The sequence below is a fragment of the Capra hircus genome, chromosome 10 (genome assembly GCF_001704415.2).
Source record: "Capra hircus breed San Clemente chromosome 10, ASM170441v1, whole genome shotgun sequence".
NCBI classification, from domain to species: Eukaryota; Metazoa; Chordata; class Mammalia; order Artiodactyla; family Bovidae; genus Capra; species Capra hircus.
Genome location: NC_030817.1, coordinates 92,865,726 through 92,882,428, shown reverse-complemented (window position 1 = coordinate 92,882,428; position 16,703 = coordinate 92,865,726). Strand labels below are relative to the sequence as shown.

The following is a 16,703-nucleotide window of genomic DNA, read 5'->3' as shown; positions in this document are numbered from 1 at the left end:
GAAGGCAATGGCAACCCACTCCAGTGTTCTTGCCTGGAGAATCCCAGGGACGGGCACCCTGGTGGGCTGCCGTCTATGGGGTCGCACAGAGTTGGACAAGACTGATGCGACGTAGCAGCCGCAGCACGTGGAGATGAAAATGGGAAGGGTGGGCGTGGTGAGAAAGAAGCTCCCTGTCCAGATTCCCAGTCCTGAGAAGCGCCAGGCTGGGCAGCGCCGGCCCTTAGCCCTAACCCCCCTCGAGTGGAGTCGGGGGAATAGCTAGAGGGGCGCCGAGCCGGCTCCGAGTCGGGCTTCACACCCCGGGAGGGGCGCTAGGACCCAGGCACTCTCCGGCTCCAGGCGTGCCTGGAGAGTGAAGGCAAAGAGGCTCAGGCTCGCGGCCAGAGTCCCTCGGAACGACCGGCCCCTTGGCGCGGGGCAGGAGGCCCGAGTGCGGGGTGCAGCCGCCCTGCGCCCTCTGTGTGGGGCTGCGGTGCGGGCCACGGGCACCGCTCAAGCGCCTGGCGGCTGCCAGCCTCCAGCATGGACCCTCCGAACGCCGGCCAGGTGAGCCCCGAGTGCTGAATCTGCACGCCTGGCGAGCCTCCCCCTTCCACCACCCCCGAGTCCAGAGCTGACCCTGCACCCCTTTCGGGCACCCTGCAGGTCCGGAGGGGCTTTTCCCCTCTCCAGCCCCTCCGTGTACTGGTGTCCAACTTCTTTCTTCCTTCCCAGGAGGGGCGCACCTCGGTTGTCTGCTGTGACCGTCCGATTTATAATTTCAGATGATAGCAATCACCCACCAGCAGTGCGTCTGCGCGTGTGTGGCGCTTTCCCTGGGCAAGAGCCGACCTGCAGCGCCGTCGGGCCAGTGGCACTGACTCCTGTTGCGCCCCGAGTTTCCCACGCCATCTCTGGGCGAGCGTGGTGTCCCTGCCTTCCTCTGAGTGCTTCCAGTAGCTGCGTAGCTGCTATCCCTCCCGAAAAGCTAAACCCCGCTGCCCCAGCCCTCGGCTTGGGTGGAGCGTGCCCTCTGGGATTCGGGGACCCACTCCCACCCGCGCGCGCACATGCGCGCGCCCCGCTCCCGCGTCCGCGCTTGCTGGGCACCTTGACCTGCTGTGAGGTTTATACCGCCAGCCTGCGGTGGGGGAGATGGACTGTAGCTTCAGAGAAGGGGCTCACAGTGTGGGCTGTAGGAAAGTGCGGGTGAGAAGGGTCCACGGTACAGGAGAGGCGTTGGACTAAGGCAGAAGCTGCCTCCCGGAACTTGGGGTGGGGGGTGGGGGGGCGGTCCTTGTGGGAGTCGGAGTGTCACCTGAAAGTGCACGTAGTTACCAGGATCAAGTGGACACGGTCCCTGGAGTGTTGTGGGAGGCGAGGCTTGCATTAGCCTTTATAACAGCTTGGCTAGAGGTATTCAGCGTTCAGCAGGCGCCTCTGTACCCTCAAGACTGGAGTGCCCAACCATTCTCCTTCCGGGCTCAATCTGACAGCAGTTTACTGTCTCCCGATTGGCAAAACCAGAAAAACATCGCTGAGGAGTTGCTATGGGCAAGTTTCTAGGGCTGCAAGACCACCTGGTTGAGTGGTGGCTAATCGGCCCCCGCCCCCAACCTTGGCGGCCCGCTGGATCGGGACACTGGGGGGCGTGCCTGCTCTGATAATAACTGACTCGCGTGTGCCAGAACCTGAAGTTAAACACGTAGTGCAAACCTAGAAGAGACACTTCCTCTAAACTCCTGTGTGTTGTGTCAACCAAAACATTTACACAGGGCCCAAGGGGGTAGGTGAGGGGCAGAGGACCCGCCCTCTAGGATTGTATAATCTGCTGGTCGGCATCACAAGTTCTACTTGACTGCCCCTCTGACCTTGAATGAGCTGTTCTAACTTGGCTCAGTTTTCCAAGAAGCAAAACAGAACAGTAATTCTCCAGCAGGGGAAAGAGCATTGCTATTGGGAAGCATGCTACCTGAGTTCCAACCCCACATGTACCAGCTGCGAAACTTGGGACAAGACACATAACCTGTTTGGATCTCAGCTACCACAAAAGGCTCAAAAAGATCCTTTAATTCTGGGAGTTTCTGTGACAGTAATTTACCACGCTTTGATAGCTTTCCCATGCTCACTGGTTCTTTGGAGTCTAGACTGTACTTGGTTCCACAGAGCATACATGGACCAAAGAAATACTGGATCAGAATCAGAACTCTGGGTGAACTGTATTTTAATTCTATTCTGTTTATAGAGCTGCACAAATCTTTCAGGCTTAAGATCTGTGGAAATAAGCCTGGCTGGTTTAGTTAATACTTAGAATGCCCTGGGAGGGACCTCAAATAGAAAGTCCTGTTTTAAGTCAGAATGTGGTTGCATAAGGAGAAGGCAATGGCAACCCACTCCAGTACTCTTGCCTGGAAAATCCCATGGATGGAGGAGCCTGGTAGGCTGCAGTCCATGGGGTCTCGAAGAATCAAACACGACTGAGCGACTTCCCTTTCAATTTTCACTTTCATGCATTGGAGAAGGAAATGGCAACCCACTCCAGTACTCTTGCCTGGAGAATCCCAGGGTCGGGGAAGTCTGGTAGGCTGCCGTCTACGGGGTCGCACAGAGTGGGACATGGCTGAAGCGACTTAGCAGCAGCAGCAGCATGGTTGCATAAAAGGTTCTTTCTGTGCGTTTGAAAGACCTTTGCCATAATCACCCCTTTAACCTAAGGGAGTAGAAAAGACCCAAACTGATCCTTCAATAGAAGAGGGCTGGGTCTACTGCATATTTCATGGAGGCACCTTGGGTTATACCTGATAATATATTTACCTAGGAATGACTCTGTTAATATTAACTTCTCAGAAAAGCACTTTATCACTTCAGTAATGAAACAACGAAATTATCTTTAGAGGATGCATAATATTGCTAGAGTTTATTGGGGTAAGCACTGGTTTTAAAAGCACTGCCTTTTTATTTAATTTCAGTAAAGAAAATAAGCAGAATGATTTATTATGTTTTCTTACAAGATAATTTTTTAAAGGAGATTTTTAAAAAAGTAAATACAACACGAATTAAGGACACTTGTTTCTTCAGGTTCCAGAGATGAATAGCATCATCATTACCATAATTTTGCCTATCTATTAAGCACTTACTATCCACCACGCATTGTTCTAAGCACATTATGTACATAGTCTCATGGAATCTTGTCAACAACTTCTGAAGGAAGTGCTATAATTTCTTTCAACCTACTGGTGGGGGAACTGAAGCTTCTTGCGTGAGATCACCCAGCTGGTAGACAGTAGAGCTGCACCAGCTCCTTGGGTTCATTTGCAATAATTCAAGGGATGTGTAAGATGGAGGAGGTGGGGAGGGAAAAAGTACCTACTGAGTGTTGACTACTTTATACCCCTCAGTGCACAGATATTAATAAACATTTTATGAGTTGTGTTTTTATTTTTCTAGGTATCTTCTCTTGCTTTTAATATGATTTGGGCATCTTTTAATATGAGCAGAAGCTGACCTCTTTCTTTTTAACTACAGTACATAGATTTGCATGTAGATGGACGAATCATTATTCATTCAACCAATTCCCTGTGCGTCGGCACTTGGATTATTTCTAAATTTTCACATCACGTATGGGGCTAGCATTGTGGGTCTTCATGTTTATATATTTCTGCACACCTGTTCAGATATTTCTGGTAGATTAATTCCTAGGGGTGAAATTGTTATATGAAAGAGCATGGTTACTATTTAGTATGTATTTTTTAATAGATACTGCCTACTTGTGTTCACAAAAAGAAATGTAATTTCTGATTTGCCATCTAGTTCTTCCTTTAACACATTTTCGGGCTTTTGATGAATCAGTGTATCTGAGTGGGTCTCAGGTGTATCATTTGTGAAGTAGGGTTAGTAGGACTTGTTGGGTTCAAGGTCTTTTCTGCAAATGTATACAGTTAGAGGATGAACAAATAAAATTGTCCGTATTTGACTTTTTTTTTTTACTTGAAAACCACAAATTTAATATGGATTTACCTAGCAGCACATGAACTCCTAAAATACCCATTTTTGGTACCCCAGGTTTCTGAGGATTTCAGTGTGAGATATGGCTTATCTTACATGCATATCTGTGTCCTGCTCTCTTTTTGTAAAGGCATCAGTCCTGCTGGATTAAGACCTACCCTAATGACCTCATTTGATGTTAATCACCTTTTTAAATGACCTCTCTCCACATATTACATTCAGAGGTGCTTGAGGCTAGGATTTGAGCCTGTGAATTTGGCAGGACACAGTTCATTCCATAACATTCTCGGTCAGATGGCACATACTGAGGTGTTGTCACCTGTTTTTATTTGAGGAGGACAATATGTTTCTGAAGCTACATCATGGAATCCTCTCTCTTTTCCCATCACATCCTCCCCTATTGCCTAAAAAAAAATGTGTTTTTTCTTTTAATTCCCTGGGTGTTCTTTAAAGGGGTCCAGTATTAATACTTGTGTCAAGTAATCTTTTATTAATGGCACTAAATCTCAGGTGAGACAAGGTGACTATAAGTAGGAGGTGGTAAGCTTTTGATTAAGAGCTTGCATCCTGAAGCAGGCTGCCTGGGTTTCTAATCCTAGCACCATCACTCACCAGCAGAGTTTTATCATCTGTAAAATGGGAAGAGTAATACTTACCCTTACAGGGTTACTGTGCTGATTAAATGAGATAATGTATGTAAAGTACTTGGCCTATACTGCTGCTGCTGCTAAGTCACTTCAGTTGTGTCCGACTCTGTGTGACCCCATAGATGGCAGCCCACCAGGCTCCCTGGGACTCTCCAGGCAAGAACACTGGAGTGGGTTGCCATTTCCTTCTCCAATGCATGAAAGTGAAAAGTGAAGGTGAAGTCGCTCAGTCGTGTCCGACTCTTAGCGACCCCATGGACTGCAGCCTACCAGGCTCCTCCATCCATGGGATTTTCCAGGCAAGAGGACTGGAGTGGGGTGCCATTGCCTTCTCCGTGGTCTATACTAGGGGGGCTCAAAAATGGGACTCTGATTACTTTGCAACTTCAGAAGTTCACGGGCTCAGTGTGGTCTGCCCCAGCCTGTACCCCAAGTGTACAGACAACCCAGAGGCGTTGCTTCTGGAGTTCCCAGGGCTTCCGTGTGCGTGCTGTGGTCTCATGGTTGTTGAATAACCATTGTAAAAGATCAACAGCGCACACACATTAAAGTCACAGGCTCACAGTTCTATCTGAGAGCTGAAAAGCAACACCAGAGACCATTCCCTCAAATCACCATTAAGATGATAGCCCCATTTCAGTTGAGGCACCCAGCTTGGCAGTCAAAGTGTTAAATGTGAGAGCAGCATTTCAGTTTTTCTGAGATGTACCCTTGCCCATTTTAATGCCCCTGGAACCAGGGTGTGTTTTGCAGTCAGTGGTACCTGAGAGTTAGAAACATTTTCCCATTGATCTGCCTGAGAAGATAACCTCAGACTTACGTTCTCACCGCAACTTTTCCTTGGAAACCTAAGTGTGGATTGCTCTATACCTGGGGTAAATTATCTGTCTCAATTATTGTGAAACTCTAGATTCCTGGGACCACCCTGGGACTAGGAGAGCTTGCAATGGTCATGTGGCCTTGGGCCTGGTGGACTAGAGCTATACGGAGGCCAAAGGAAACCAAGGCAGTGGCTTCTCTGGAGCTGAACCATATACATCACCTCTAGCAACTGTGTGCACACCCCCGAAGCAGAGGAAGGCCAAGGCCAGATCTGCATTGGGAGTAGTCGCTGGCCTGCCTATGAGACCACAGATCCTGTATATACTGTATTTCCTGTCCTGTGTCCTACTGTGAAGCTAAGCAAGGGCACAGCTAGGAATTCAAGGGTGTTGTGAAGTGACTATCCATCTGGACCTGTGACCACTCCTGCTGGTGGGACAGCACCTTATCAACTGCTGACGGCCAGGCAGTGGTTGTGATGTACTTGTCATTGCCTGTGAATGCATTTACTAAGTATTCAGTTCAGTTCAGTTCAGTTGCTCAGTCGTGTCTGACTCTTTGCGACCCCATGAATCGCAGCATGCCAGGCCTCGCTGTCCATCACCAACTCCCGGAGTTCACTCAGACTCACATCCATCGAGTCAGTGACGCCATCCAGCCATCTCATCCTCTGTCGTCCCCTTCTCCTCCTGTCCCCAACCCCTCCCAGCATCAGAGTCTTTTCCAATGAGTCAACTCTTTGCATGAGGTGGCCAAAGTACTGGAGTTTCAGCTTTAGCATCATTCCTTCCAAAGAATACCCAGGGGATCTCCTTTAGAATGGACTGGTTGGATCTCCTTGCAGTCCAAGGGACTCTCAAGAGTCTTCTCCAACACCACAGTTCAAAAGCATCAATTCTTCAGCACTCATCTTTCTTCACAGTCTAACTCTCACATCCATACATGACTACTGGAAAAACCATAGCCTTGACTAGACGGACCTTTGTTGGCAAAGTAATGTCTCTGCTTTTGAATATGCTATCTAGGTTGGTCATAACTTTCCTTCCAAGGAGTAAGCATCTTTTAATTTCATGGCTGCAATCACCATCTGCAGTGATTTTGGAGCCCCAAAAAAATAAACTCTGACACTGTTTCCACTGTTTCCCCATCTATTTCCCATGAAGTGATGGGACCAGATGCCATGATCTTCATTTTCTGAGTGTTGAGCTTTAAGCCAACTTTTTCGCTCCCCTCTTTCACTTTCATCAAGAGGCTTTTTAGTTCCTCTTCACTTTCTGCCATAAGGGTGGTGTCATCTGCATATCTGAGGTTATTGATATTTCTCCCAGCAATCTTGATTCTAGCTTGTGCTTCTTCCAGCCCAGCGTTTCTCATGATGTACTCTGCATAGAAGTTAAATAAGCAGGGTGACAATATACAGCCTTGACGTACTCCTTTTCCTATTTGGAACCAGTCTGTTGTTCCATGTCCACTTCTAACTGTTGCTTCCTGACCTGCATACAGGTTTCTCAAGAGGCAGGTCAGGTGGTCTGGTATTCCCATCTCTTTCAGAATTTTCCACAGTTCATTGTGCTCCTCACAGTCAAAGGCTTTGGCATAGTCAATAAAGCAGAAATAGATGTTTTTCTGGAACTCTCTTGCTTTTTCCACGATCCATTGGATGTTGGCAATTTGATCTCTGGTTCCTCTGCCTTTTCTAAAACCAGCTTGAACACCTTCTGATATTTTCAGCTTTTCAGTGGAGATAGGTGCTTTGTTGATGATACATATCTTGAATTTAATTATTGATTCAGGTGATTTCAAAAAGGTTACACTGTGATTTGGCATTAAAACAGATGATTGTTCACATGATTATACAGAGCGTAGAGGGAATAGAGCAGGGTGGATAAATTTGATATTGATAAAGCAAAATATTTTGTCATTGGAGAAATGATACGATTTCAGTCTTCTTTTTTTGCAAATGCTTTTAATATGGAGCCAAATGCTTTTAATATGGAAAAGATACCCACAAGTACATTGAGCTAGATTTATGTTTTATTATTGAGATATACGCAAGAGGATTACCTATTATGTCAAGTTACTAAACCAAAGGCAGGAGAAATTGCCAAATCCCTCAGTATAGTTGAAAAAAGTCAAGGCTGTGAGAGGCTATTGGAACCAATTCTTGTATAAGACTATTATTATGCCATTATGGGAGAAGGCAATGGCACCCCACTCCAGTACTCTTGCCTGGAGAATCCCATGGATGGAGGAGCCTAGTGGTCGACAGTCCATGAGGTTGCGAAGAGTCAGACACGACTGAGTAACTTCACTTTCACTTTTCACTTTCATGTACTGGAGAAGAAAACGACAACCCACTCCAGTATTCTCGCCTGGAGAATCCCAGGGATGGAGGAGTCTGGTGGGCTGCTGTCTATGGGGTCGCACAGAGTCAGACTCGACTGATGCAACTTAGAAGCAGCAGCAGAAGCATGCCATTATGTCATAATTAAATGGGCAGCATTTTTTTTTTCTTAATGGTACATAAAGTAATGGTGTTTGTACAATCAGTGGTATCTTAGATTTGATTGTTGTTGTTCAGTTGCTCAGTCATGTCTAACTCTTTGTGACCCCATGGACTGCAGCTCACCGGGCTTCCCTGTCCATCACCATTTCCCAGAACTTGCTCAAACTCATGTCCATTGAGTCAGTGATGCCATTCAACCATCTCGTCCTCTGTATCCCCTTCTGGAATATGGTAAAAGTGGTAAAGAGAAGTCTGGAACCTAGATCTCCTGCCTCACAAGCTTTAATTTCCCTTGCATCCACATTCCTTGACCAAGCTGTTATGTGTAGCCTCCAGATTGGTGACAGTCACTTACATGACCCTGAGAGTGAGGAGCCTAGGCTGCAAAATTTAAGGAGGCCTTCAAATACAAGGCCAGCATCTGAGAGTGAGTACCTTCTTAAAATGGCAATCTAGTTATCTTGCCCTAGTCCCAGCCCCGGTTTTGAGCTTTGAAAAAGATTTCTAAGTTTTCCCTAGATGATTAGGAAAATTAAATGGAAATATAAGTGGATGAAAAATAATCATCTAAAATACATGACCAGCCAGTGTCCTCCATTGCGAGGATGAGTGCTCCTGAGTGAGACCTGTGGAGAGCATCACCAGGAGCAGTGGGCACGTTGCTAAGAAAACGACCTCAAAAACACACTAACACTGTATGAGTTCTTTACCCTTGTATGTGTGTTAGGAGGCCATGGGGATCAATCCTGGGTCTCCTGTATTGCAGGCAGACACTTTACCATCTGAGCTACCAGGGAAGTCGACTAAGTAATAGGAAAACAAATGATTTTTATAAGTTTCTAGGTTCTTTTACTAGTTCCATTTAACATTTTTAAAGGGAAAATTCAAGGCCATCTTCCTTGCAATGGAATGGAACGTGAAGAGGTAAATTCAGTGCCCCATCAAATCTCCTCTGTGTTGAAAAACTGCACAAAAGATCTTCTCAGCAACCCAGGAGTGCCTTAGAAGGTTGGAGAGTTCTGGATCCTGTCCTAGCTGGTGGTGGGGTGATATGAGGAAGACTAATATTATCATTGTAGACTTTACTATGAGCCTCTCTGGCAAACAACCCATTGAATGGCATTTCTGCCCGAGGAGCATCCTTTAACAATATACATTTTTATGTCTCAAAGAGGAAAAACTCAGTTTTATCTCAGAATGGCATTTTCCAAGGGGCAGTGCCCACTGAGGTGTTCTCACCTTCTGTCTTTTGCTGAGCAGGCTTCTCCGTTTAAGGAAGGGTATTTCAGGAGTTTTCATGTGGCAGGCGCCAGAAGTTCTTAGCATGCGGTCACTCATGTTGTAGGAATCCGTTCTGTTGGAAAGGCCATAGGACCCCCATGAAAGTGAAAGTCACTCAGTCGTGTCTGACTCTGTGACCCCATGGACTATACAGTCCATGGAGTTCTCCAGGCCAGAATACTGGAGTGGGTAGTCATTTCCTTCTCCAGGAAGATCTTCCCAACCCAGGGATGGAACACGGGTTTCCCACATTGCAGGTGGATTCTTTACTAGCTGAGCCACCAGGGAAGCCCAATGGATCTCTACAATAGCAGAAAAGATCCCATGGCTGCAGGGATTGCACAAGAGAGAAAAACAAGCAGGAGCAAGGGAGAGCAGAATGGAAGGAGAAGAGGGGAAGGCTTCCCGGAGGAAGAGAAAAAGCACCGTGTCCCAACCCTTTTGCATCACAGGACAAGGAGGACAATGGTGATGTTGTCTGAGATGCTGGAGGTGGTAGACAAGGCACTGTCTGCTCCAGGCCCTGCACAGGTGGCCTGAGGGTTGAGAGAACCAGTATCTTGTCATACTGTGCCAGTTCAGGCAGTCCATTGCTGAGAAAACCCTGGTAGAAAGTGTAGCCGTCAGCGGGAGGGAGGCAGGGAGCCCAGGGCCACTGGCTTATCCTCCCTGCCTGGCTCAAACACTGAACGGCCTCTTGTCTTGACCCACATGTAACTGGTCTTATTTCTGCCCAAAGCCCTACCTCATAGGCTCGTCTGCGGAACTTCTCTCTCTTTCTGTCTGAGTAAGATCTGGAGACCAGGGAGAGCTACGGGTAGCAGAGGAGGATGTAGCTGAGGGTGGTTGCATCTCCCCTCTGACTGCTCTTCCATTAAAGGAGCAGGTTTCCAGTGCCCATGCAACAAGTCACTACTGAGTATCATGCAGGTAGCAGACAATGTTTCTCTCCTCTTGGCATTTACCTTCTGGTTTGGGCTCCAAAATCACTGCAGATGGTGACTGCAGCCATGAAATTAAAAGACGCTCACTCCTTGGAAGAAAAGTTATGAGCAACCTAGATAGCATATTCAAAAGCAGAGACATTACTCTGCCGACTAAGGTCCATCTAGTTAAGGCTATGGTTTTTCCAGTGGTCATGTATGGATGTGAGAGTTGGACTGTGAAGAAGGCTGAGCGCCGATGAATTGATGCTTTTGAACTGTGGTGTTGGAGAAGACTCTTGAGAGTCCCTTGGACTACAAGGAGATCCAACCAGTCCATTCTGAAGGAGATCAACCCTGGGATTTCTTTGGAAGGAATGATGCTAAAGCTGAAACTCTAGTACTTTGGCCACCTCATGCGAAGAGTTGACTCATTGGAAAAGACCCTGATGCTGGGAGGGATTGGGGGCAGGAGGAGAAGGGGACGACAGAGGATGGGATGGCATCACTGACTCGATGGATATGAGTCTGAGTGAACTCTGGGAGTTGGTGATGGACAGGGAGGCCTGGCGTGCTGTGATTCATGGGGTTGCAAAGAGTCAGACACGACTGAGCAACTGAACTGAACTGAACTGAACTGATGGGGAGAGGGGAAAGAATGAGAGAGTGAGAAAGAAAGCAAGCAAGTCAGAGGGCAGTCAACATGTCTGAGGGAGAGAGAGCACCAGGGAGAAGATAAACCCGGAGAGGACTCCCTGAGGTGGGGTAGGGAATGTTGCTTTATTCACTTGGAGTGTCAGAGAAGGCCTCCCTGGAGAGGTGACATTTGAGCCAAGTCCCAGAGGAAATGGGAAGCGAGCTGTGTGGATGGTTGGGAAATGCATTCCCAGAAGAGAGGAAGAGCAGGTGCAGAAACCTTGAAGGCGTATTGCCACATCCAAAGTGCAGCGTGGAGGCCAGTGCAGTGGGTAGAAGCTGAGGTCAGAGAGGTCACTGAGGGCCTTGTCCTCTGCTGTGAAGACTCTGAGTCAGATGGGAGTGATGGAGCCTGATCTAAGCTGGGGCAATCATGCCGGCTGCTGTATTGAGAGTAACCCGAGGGGAGGCAGGGTGAAGCCTTGGTCCAGACAAAGGCCCACCTGGACACCTTTCCTCATAATCTGCCTTTGAGTATCTCTAAGAGAGTTTTCAAGGGAAAAGGTGGGTCATGGTTTGTTAACTGAAAAATGCTGCTCTATGTAAATAAACCTAGTCAGTGGACAGATGAGAACTGACGAAATTGTTGGTTGTAGAAATGGATCTGATAAATGGGGTGAAAGAAAGAAAGAGACGCCTACCGCCCATGAATTTGGGGCCATTGCCGAGTGAGGCACACCAAGAGCCAGGAGAAAGCCAGTCTTGGCTAATCCGTGGCTGCGACAGACGTGCTCCTGCGAGCTTCCTCTCGCTTGGTCACAGCAACGTTGGTCTGGTTTCAATGACTGCATTCACAGGTCTGAAAATCCCACTCTCGCACTGGGTCTAACGTGTGCAGCAGCTGTCTGACCTACTGATCTACCAAGGCCTCCTACAGAATTAAAACAACTGCTGGTCTCTCAATATGTATTCCAGAAAAGCTTCCATCAGCTGAAGTAGAAATAGACTCAAGAGTAACATCATTAGTAAGGAACAGCATGCTTATTTTTTTAGTCATACCATAGGCTGAGTGATTAAAACAGCAGATAATTAGTTTCTCATAATTCAAAGCTAGAAGCCCAAGACCAAGGTGCCATCAGGGTTAGTTTCCAGGAGGCTTCTCTCCGTGGCTTGTAGATGGCTGTCTTCTCGCTCTGTCCTCACAGGGCCTTTTTCCTGGCACTCATGGAGAGCGCTATAGTGTCTCATCTTTCCTTAAGGTCACCAGTCCTATCGGATTAGGGCCCAACCCATTATTTCCCTAAAGGCCCTATTTGCAAATATAGTCATATCAAGCATTAAGACCTCAACCTTTGAATTTTGGGGGCACTTCAGTCTGTAACATCAGGCAAATGTTGCAAGGTTTTTTTTTTTTTTTTAATGTACCTTTATATAGTATGCTGGTTTGGACAAAAATGCAGTCACAGAATATGCCCATGAAACATTGCTGCAATCGAGATATAGTACTATTCTGTCGTCTCCTCACTTGTGCTTTTGCCCAGTCAATTCTCAACCCCACCATAGACCTCAAGTAGCCACTAGTCTTCTTCTTATTCCAATAGACTAGATTTATCTTTTCTAGAATTTCATATTAGTCAAATCATACATGTAGCCTTTCGTGTCTGTGTTCTTTCACCCAGTGTAATGATTTTGAGATTCATTCATACTGCTGTGTGTATCAGCAGTTTGTCACATTTTATCATTGAGTCGTATTCTGTTTTATGGATGTACTGCAGTTTACTTGGAGAAGGCAATGGCACCCCACTCCAGCACTCTTGCCTGGAAAATCCCATGGACAGAGGAGCCTGGTAGGCTACAGTCCATGGGGTCGCAAAGAGTCAGACACGACTGAGCGACTTCACTTTCACTTTTCACTTTCATGCATTGGAGAAGGAAATGGCAGCCCACTCCAGTGTTCTTGCCTGGAGAATCCCAGGGACAGGGGGAGCCTGGTGGGCTGCTGTCTATGGGGTCGCACAGAGTTGGACACGACTGAAGCGACTTAGCCGCAGTCTGCTTACTCACCTGGTAATAAGCACTTGGGTTATTTCCAGTTTGGAGCTACTATTTTAAACTCTGCTCTAGACCAGGCTTTGGGCATATATTTTCATTGCTGTTGGGTGAGTGCCTAGAAGTGAAATCTCATGGTTGTAAGGTAAGTATATGTTTAATATAAAACTGTTGGACTGTTTCCATTCCCATCAGCTATGTGTGAGAGTGCCAGCTATTCCACATCCTTGCTGTCACTTGGTATTGTCAGTCTCTTGCATTTTTAGCCATTTTAGCACGTGTATCATGATATCTCATTGTGATTTCATTGTGACTGATAACGATGCTGACCATTTTGTTTTTCTTGTGCCTACTGGCTATTTTAATGTCTTGTATTGTGAAGTGTCTGTTCAAAGTTTTTACCCAATTTTTATTTGTCTTGATTATTGACTATAAGAATTCTCTATATATTCTGCATACAAGTCTTTGAATACGAATTTCTTCCCGTTTGTGGCTTGCCTTTTTTTTTTTTCTTAGGATTATCTTTAAAAGAGCACACTTTTATACTTTTGTTGAATTCCAGTTTATCAAGTGATTTTTCTTCCATGGTTTATGCATTTTACATTCTTTCTAGGTAATGTTTGCTCACCTCTAGTTTGTAAAGATGTTTTCCTGTGTCTATTTCTAGCTTCTTTAGTTCCATGGTCTATTTCTAGTCAATATTTGTATATGGTGTAAGGTAAGGAATGAAGGTTGCTAGCTTGTATTTTGTTTTTGCATATGGCTATCCAGTCATTCTACCACCATTTGTTGAAAAGGTTATATTTGCTCTGTTGAATTTTCTTGGCATTTTCATTGCAAATTAATTGACTCTCTTAACTGAGTCTCTTTGTGGACACTATCCTTATGCCAGTACCACTCTGTCTTGATTACTATAGCTTTATATTAAACTTCCGGAGAAGGCAATAGCACCCCACTCCAGTACCCTTGCCTGGAGAATCCCAGGGACGGAGGAGCCTGGTGGGCTGCAGTCCATGGGGTTGCTAAGAGTCAGACATGACTGAGCGACTTCACTTTCACTTTTCACTTTCATGCATTGGAGAAGGAAATGGCACCCCACTCCAGTGTTCTTGCCTGGAGAATCCCAGGGACAGGGGAGCCTGGTGGGCTGCCGTCTATGGGGTCGCACAGAGTCAGACATGACTGAAGTGACTTAGCAGCAGCAGCAGCATATTAAATTTCTAAATCAAATATTGTTATCTTCCAACTTTGTTTTTTCTTTTTTAAAATACATTTGGCCATTCTAAGCCTTTTGCATTTCTACACAAATTTTAAAGTCACTTTGCCAGTTTCTACTGGGTTTTGACTGAAACTGTATTGAATGTATTGATCAGTTGAGGGAGAATCGGCATCTCAGCAGAATAGTCTTCTGATCCAAGAATATTATATGCAGCTCTTTACTAAGGACTTCTTACTCTGTCTCAGCTGAGTCTTATAGCTTTCAATCCAGGGATCTAGAGAGAGACTTTTATGCTTTTAATATCATTGTAAATAGTGTTTTAAATCTCAGTATCCAGTTGTTCATTTTTAGTATATAGACTATAATTGATTTTTGCTTGTTGACCTGTATCCTCTGAGTTTGCTAAATTCACTTGTGCTAGTAGCTTTTTCTGTAGAGTGTTTAGGACTTTATCTGTGCAATTACATTGTCTGTGAATAAAGTTCTGCTTGTTCCTTTCCAATTTAAGTAGCTCTCCTTTTTTTCTGTTATACTGGCTAGGGTCCCCGGTGTATATTTGATAATAGTGCACACACCTGTGCCTTATTCCTGATCTGGGGGAAAGCACTCAGTCTTTCACTTTGAAGTAGGATGATTGCTGTTGGTTTTCCATAGATATTTTAAAAATCAGATTGAGAAAGTTCCTTTCTACAACTCATTTATTGAGAGTTCTTATCATGAATAGATAGCAAATTGTCAAATGCTTTTCCTTCATCTATTGCGATGATGATTTTTTCCCTTCATTCTGTTAATGAATTCATAATATTGATTCTTTATTACGGTAAATGCACATAACAGAAGATTCACTTTTTAACCATTTTAAAGTATACAATTCACTGCTGTTAAGTATGTGTATACTGTTGTACAACCACCACTACTATCTAGTTCCAAACATTTTTATCTCTCCAAAAGGAAAGCCCATGCCCATTAGGCATCACTCCCCATTCACATCTTGCTCCAGCCCCTGGTCACCACTGATCTGCTTTCTGTCTCTGGATTTGCCTATTCTGGGAATTTCACATAAATAGAACCATAGTGTGTGGCCTTTGTGTTTGACTTCTTTTACTTAGCATAATGTCTTCAAGGTTCATCCATATTGTAGTATATATCCATACTTCATTTTTTTAAATGACTGTATAGTATTCATGGGTTTCCCAGGTGGCTTAATGGTAAAGAGCCTGACTGCCAATGTAGAGACATTGGAGATGCTGATTTGATCCCTGGGTCAGGGAAGATCCTCTAGAGTAGGAAATGGCAACCCACCCCAGTTTTCCTGCCTGGGAAATCCCATGGACAGAGGAGCCTGGTAGGCTACAGTCCATGTGGTCACAAACAGTCAGACATGACTGAACGCGCACTCACTAATATTGTTGTATAGTATAGATATACCACATTTTGTTTATCCTTTCATCTGTTGAATATTTGGGCTTCTTCAACCTTTTGGCTCTTGTGAATGATGCCTCTGTCAACGTTCATGTAAGTTTTGAACATCTGTTGTCAATTCTTTGGGTATAAGGGTTTCAGGTTTTGCACATCATTACTAAACTTGTTATTTTTCTTTTTTAAAAAAATTTATGTATCTTAGTGGGTATGAAGTGACATCTCATTGTGGTTGTGAATTGCATTTCCCTTTTATCCTTTTGTTCCTTATTGTTGGCCACTTGTATGTCTTCTTTGGAGAAATTTTTATTCAAGTTCTTTGCCCCTTTTTCCATTAGGTTTTTCTGTCTTTTTATAGTTGACTTGTAGAGGTTTTTTTTTTTTAAAGATATATATATATTCTGGATCATTAACCCTTATCAGGTATTTGATTCTCAAATATTTTCTCCCATTCTGTGAAGTGTCTTTTCACTTCCTTGATAGTATCCTTTGGTGTATAAGTTTTTAATTTTAATGAAGTCCAGTTTATGGATTTTTCTTTTGTTGCTTGTACTTTCTGGTGTCGTGTTTAAAAAAACCTTTGTCAAATTCAAGATCAGGAAAATTTGCCCCTATGTTTTCTTCTAAGAGTCTTATAGTTTTAACTTTTAAATTTGTCTGTGATGCATTTTTAGTTTTTATATATGATGTGAGGAAAGAGTCCAGCTTCATTCTTTCACACACTGATTGACTTTTGAATGTGAAACTAACCTTGCATTCCTAGGATAAACACAACTTGATCATGGTGTACTATTTTTTAAAATATATTACTGGAATTGATTTGCTAAATTTTGTTAGGATTTTTGCATTTATGTTCAGGGAGATGTTACCTGAAATTTTCTTTTCTTAGAATGTCGATTCTTTTGTAGTTTTTGCTTTGTCATCTGGATAATTTTGGCCTTATGATATGAATTGTGGAGCGTTCCTTATTGTTCCGTTTTATGAAAATGTTTGTGTAGTGTTGGTATTATTTCTTCCTGGTGAGCTTTATAGGCTGCACCAGAAAGTATTTCTGAGACTGGGGTTTTCTGTGTAAGAAAATTTTAAACACAAATTCAATTTCTTTAGGGAAATTTACATTTCCAAATACTTTTTCTTGAGTGAGTTTTGATACTTTGAGTAATTATCTGAATTGTTAATTTATTCAAATAAACTTGTTTGCATTATTTCTTCTT

The 16,703-nt window shown here is 44.6% G+C and overlaps 1 protein-coding gene across 1 annotated transcript in view; it reads left to right on the top strand.

Moving 5' to 3' along the window:
- PDE8B (phosphodiesterase 8B) overlaps positions 311–16,703 on the top strand; it is a 258,404-nt gene continuing 242,011 nt past the window's right edge. Inside the window, exon 1 of the mRNA XM_018053689.1 lies at positions 311–549. Within this exon, the coding sequence (XP_017909178.1) occupies positions 526–549 (24 nt within the window). The 5' untranslated portion in view covers positions 311–525. The remainder of the gene's footprint in view (positions 550–16,703) is intronic.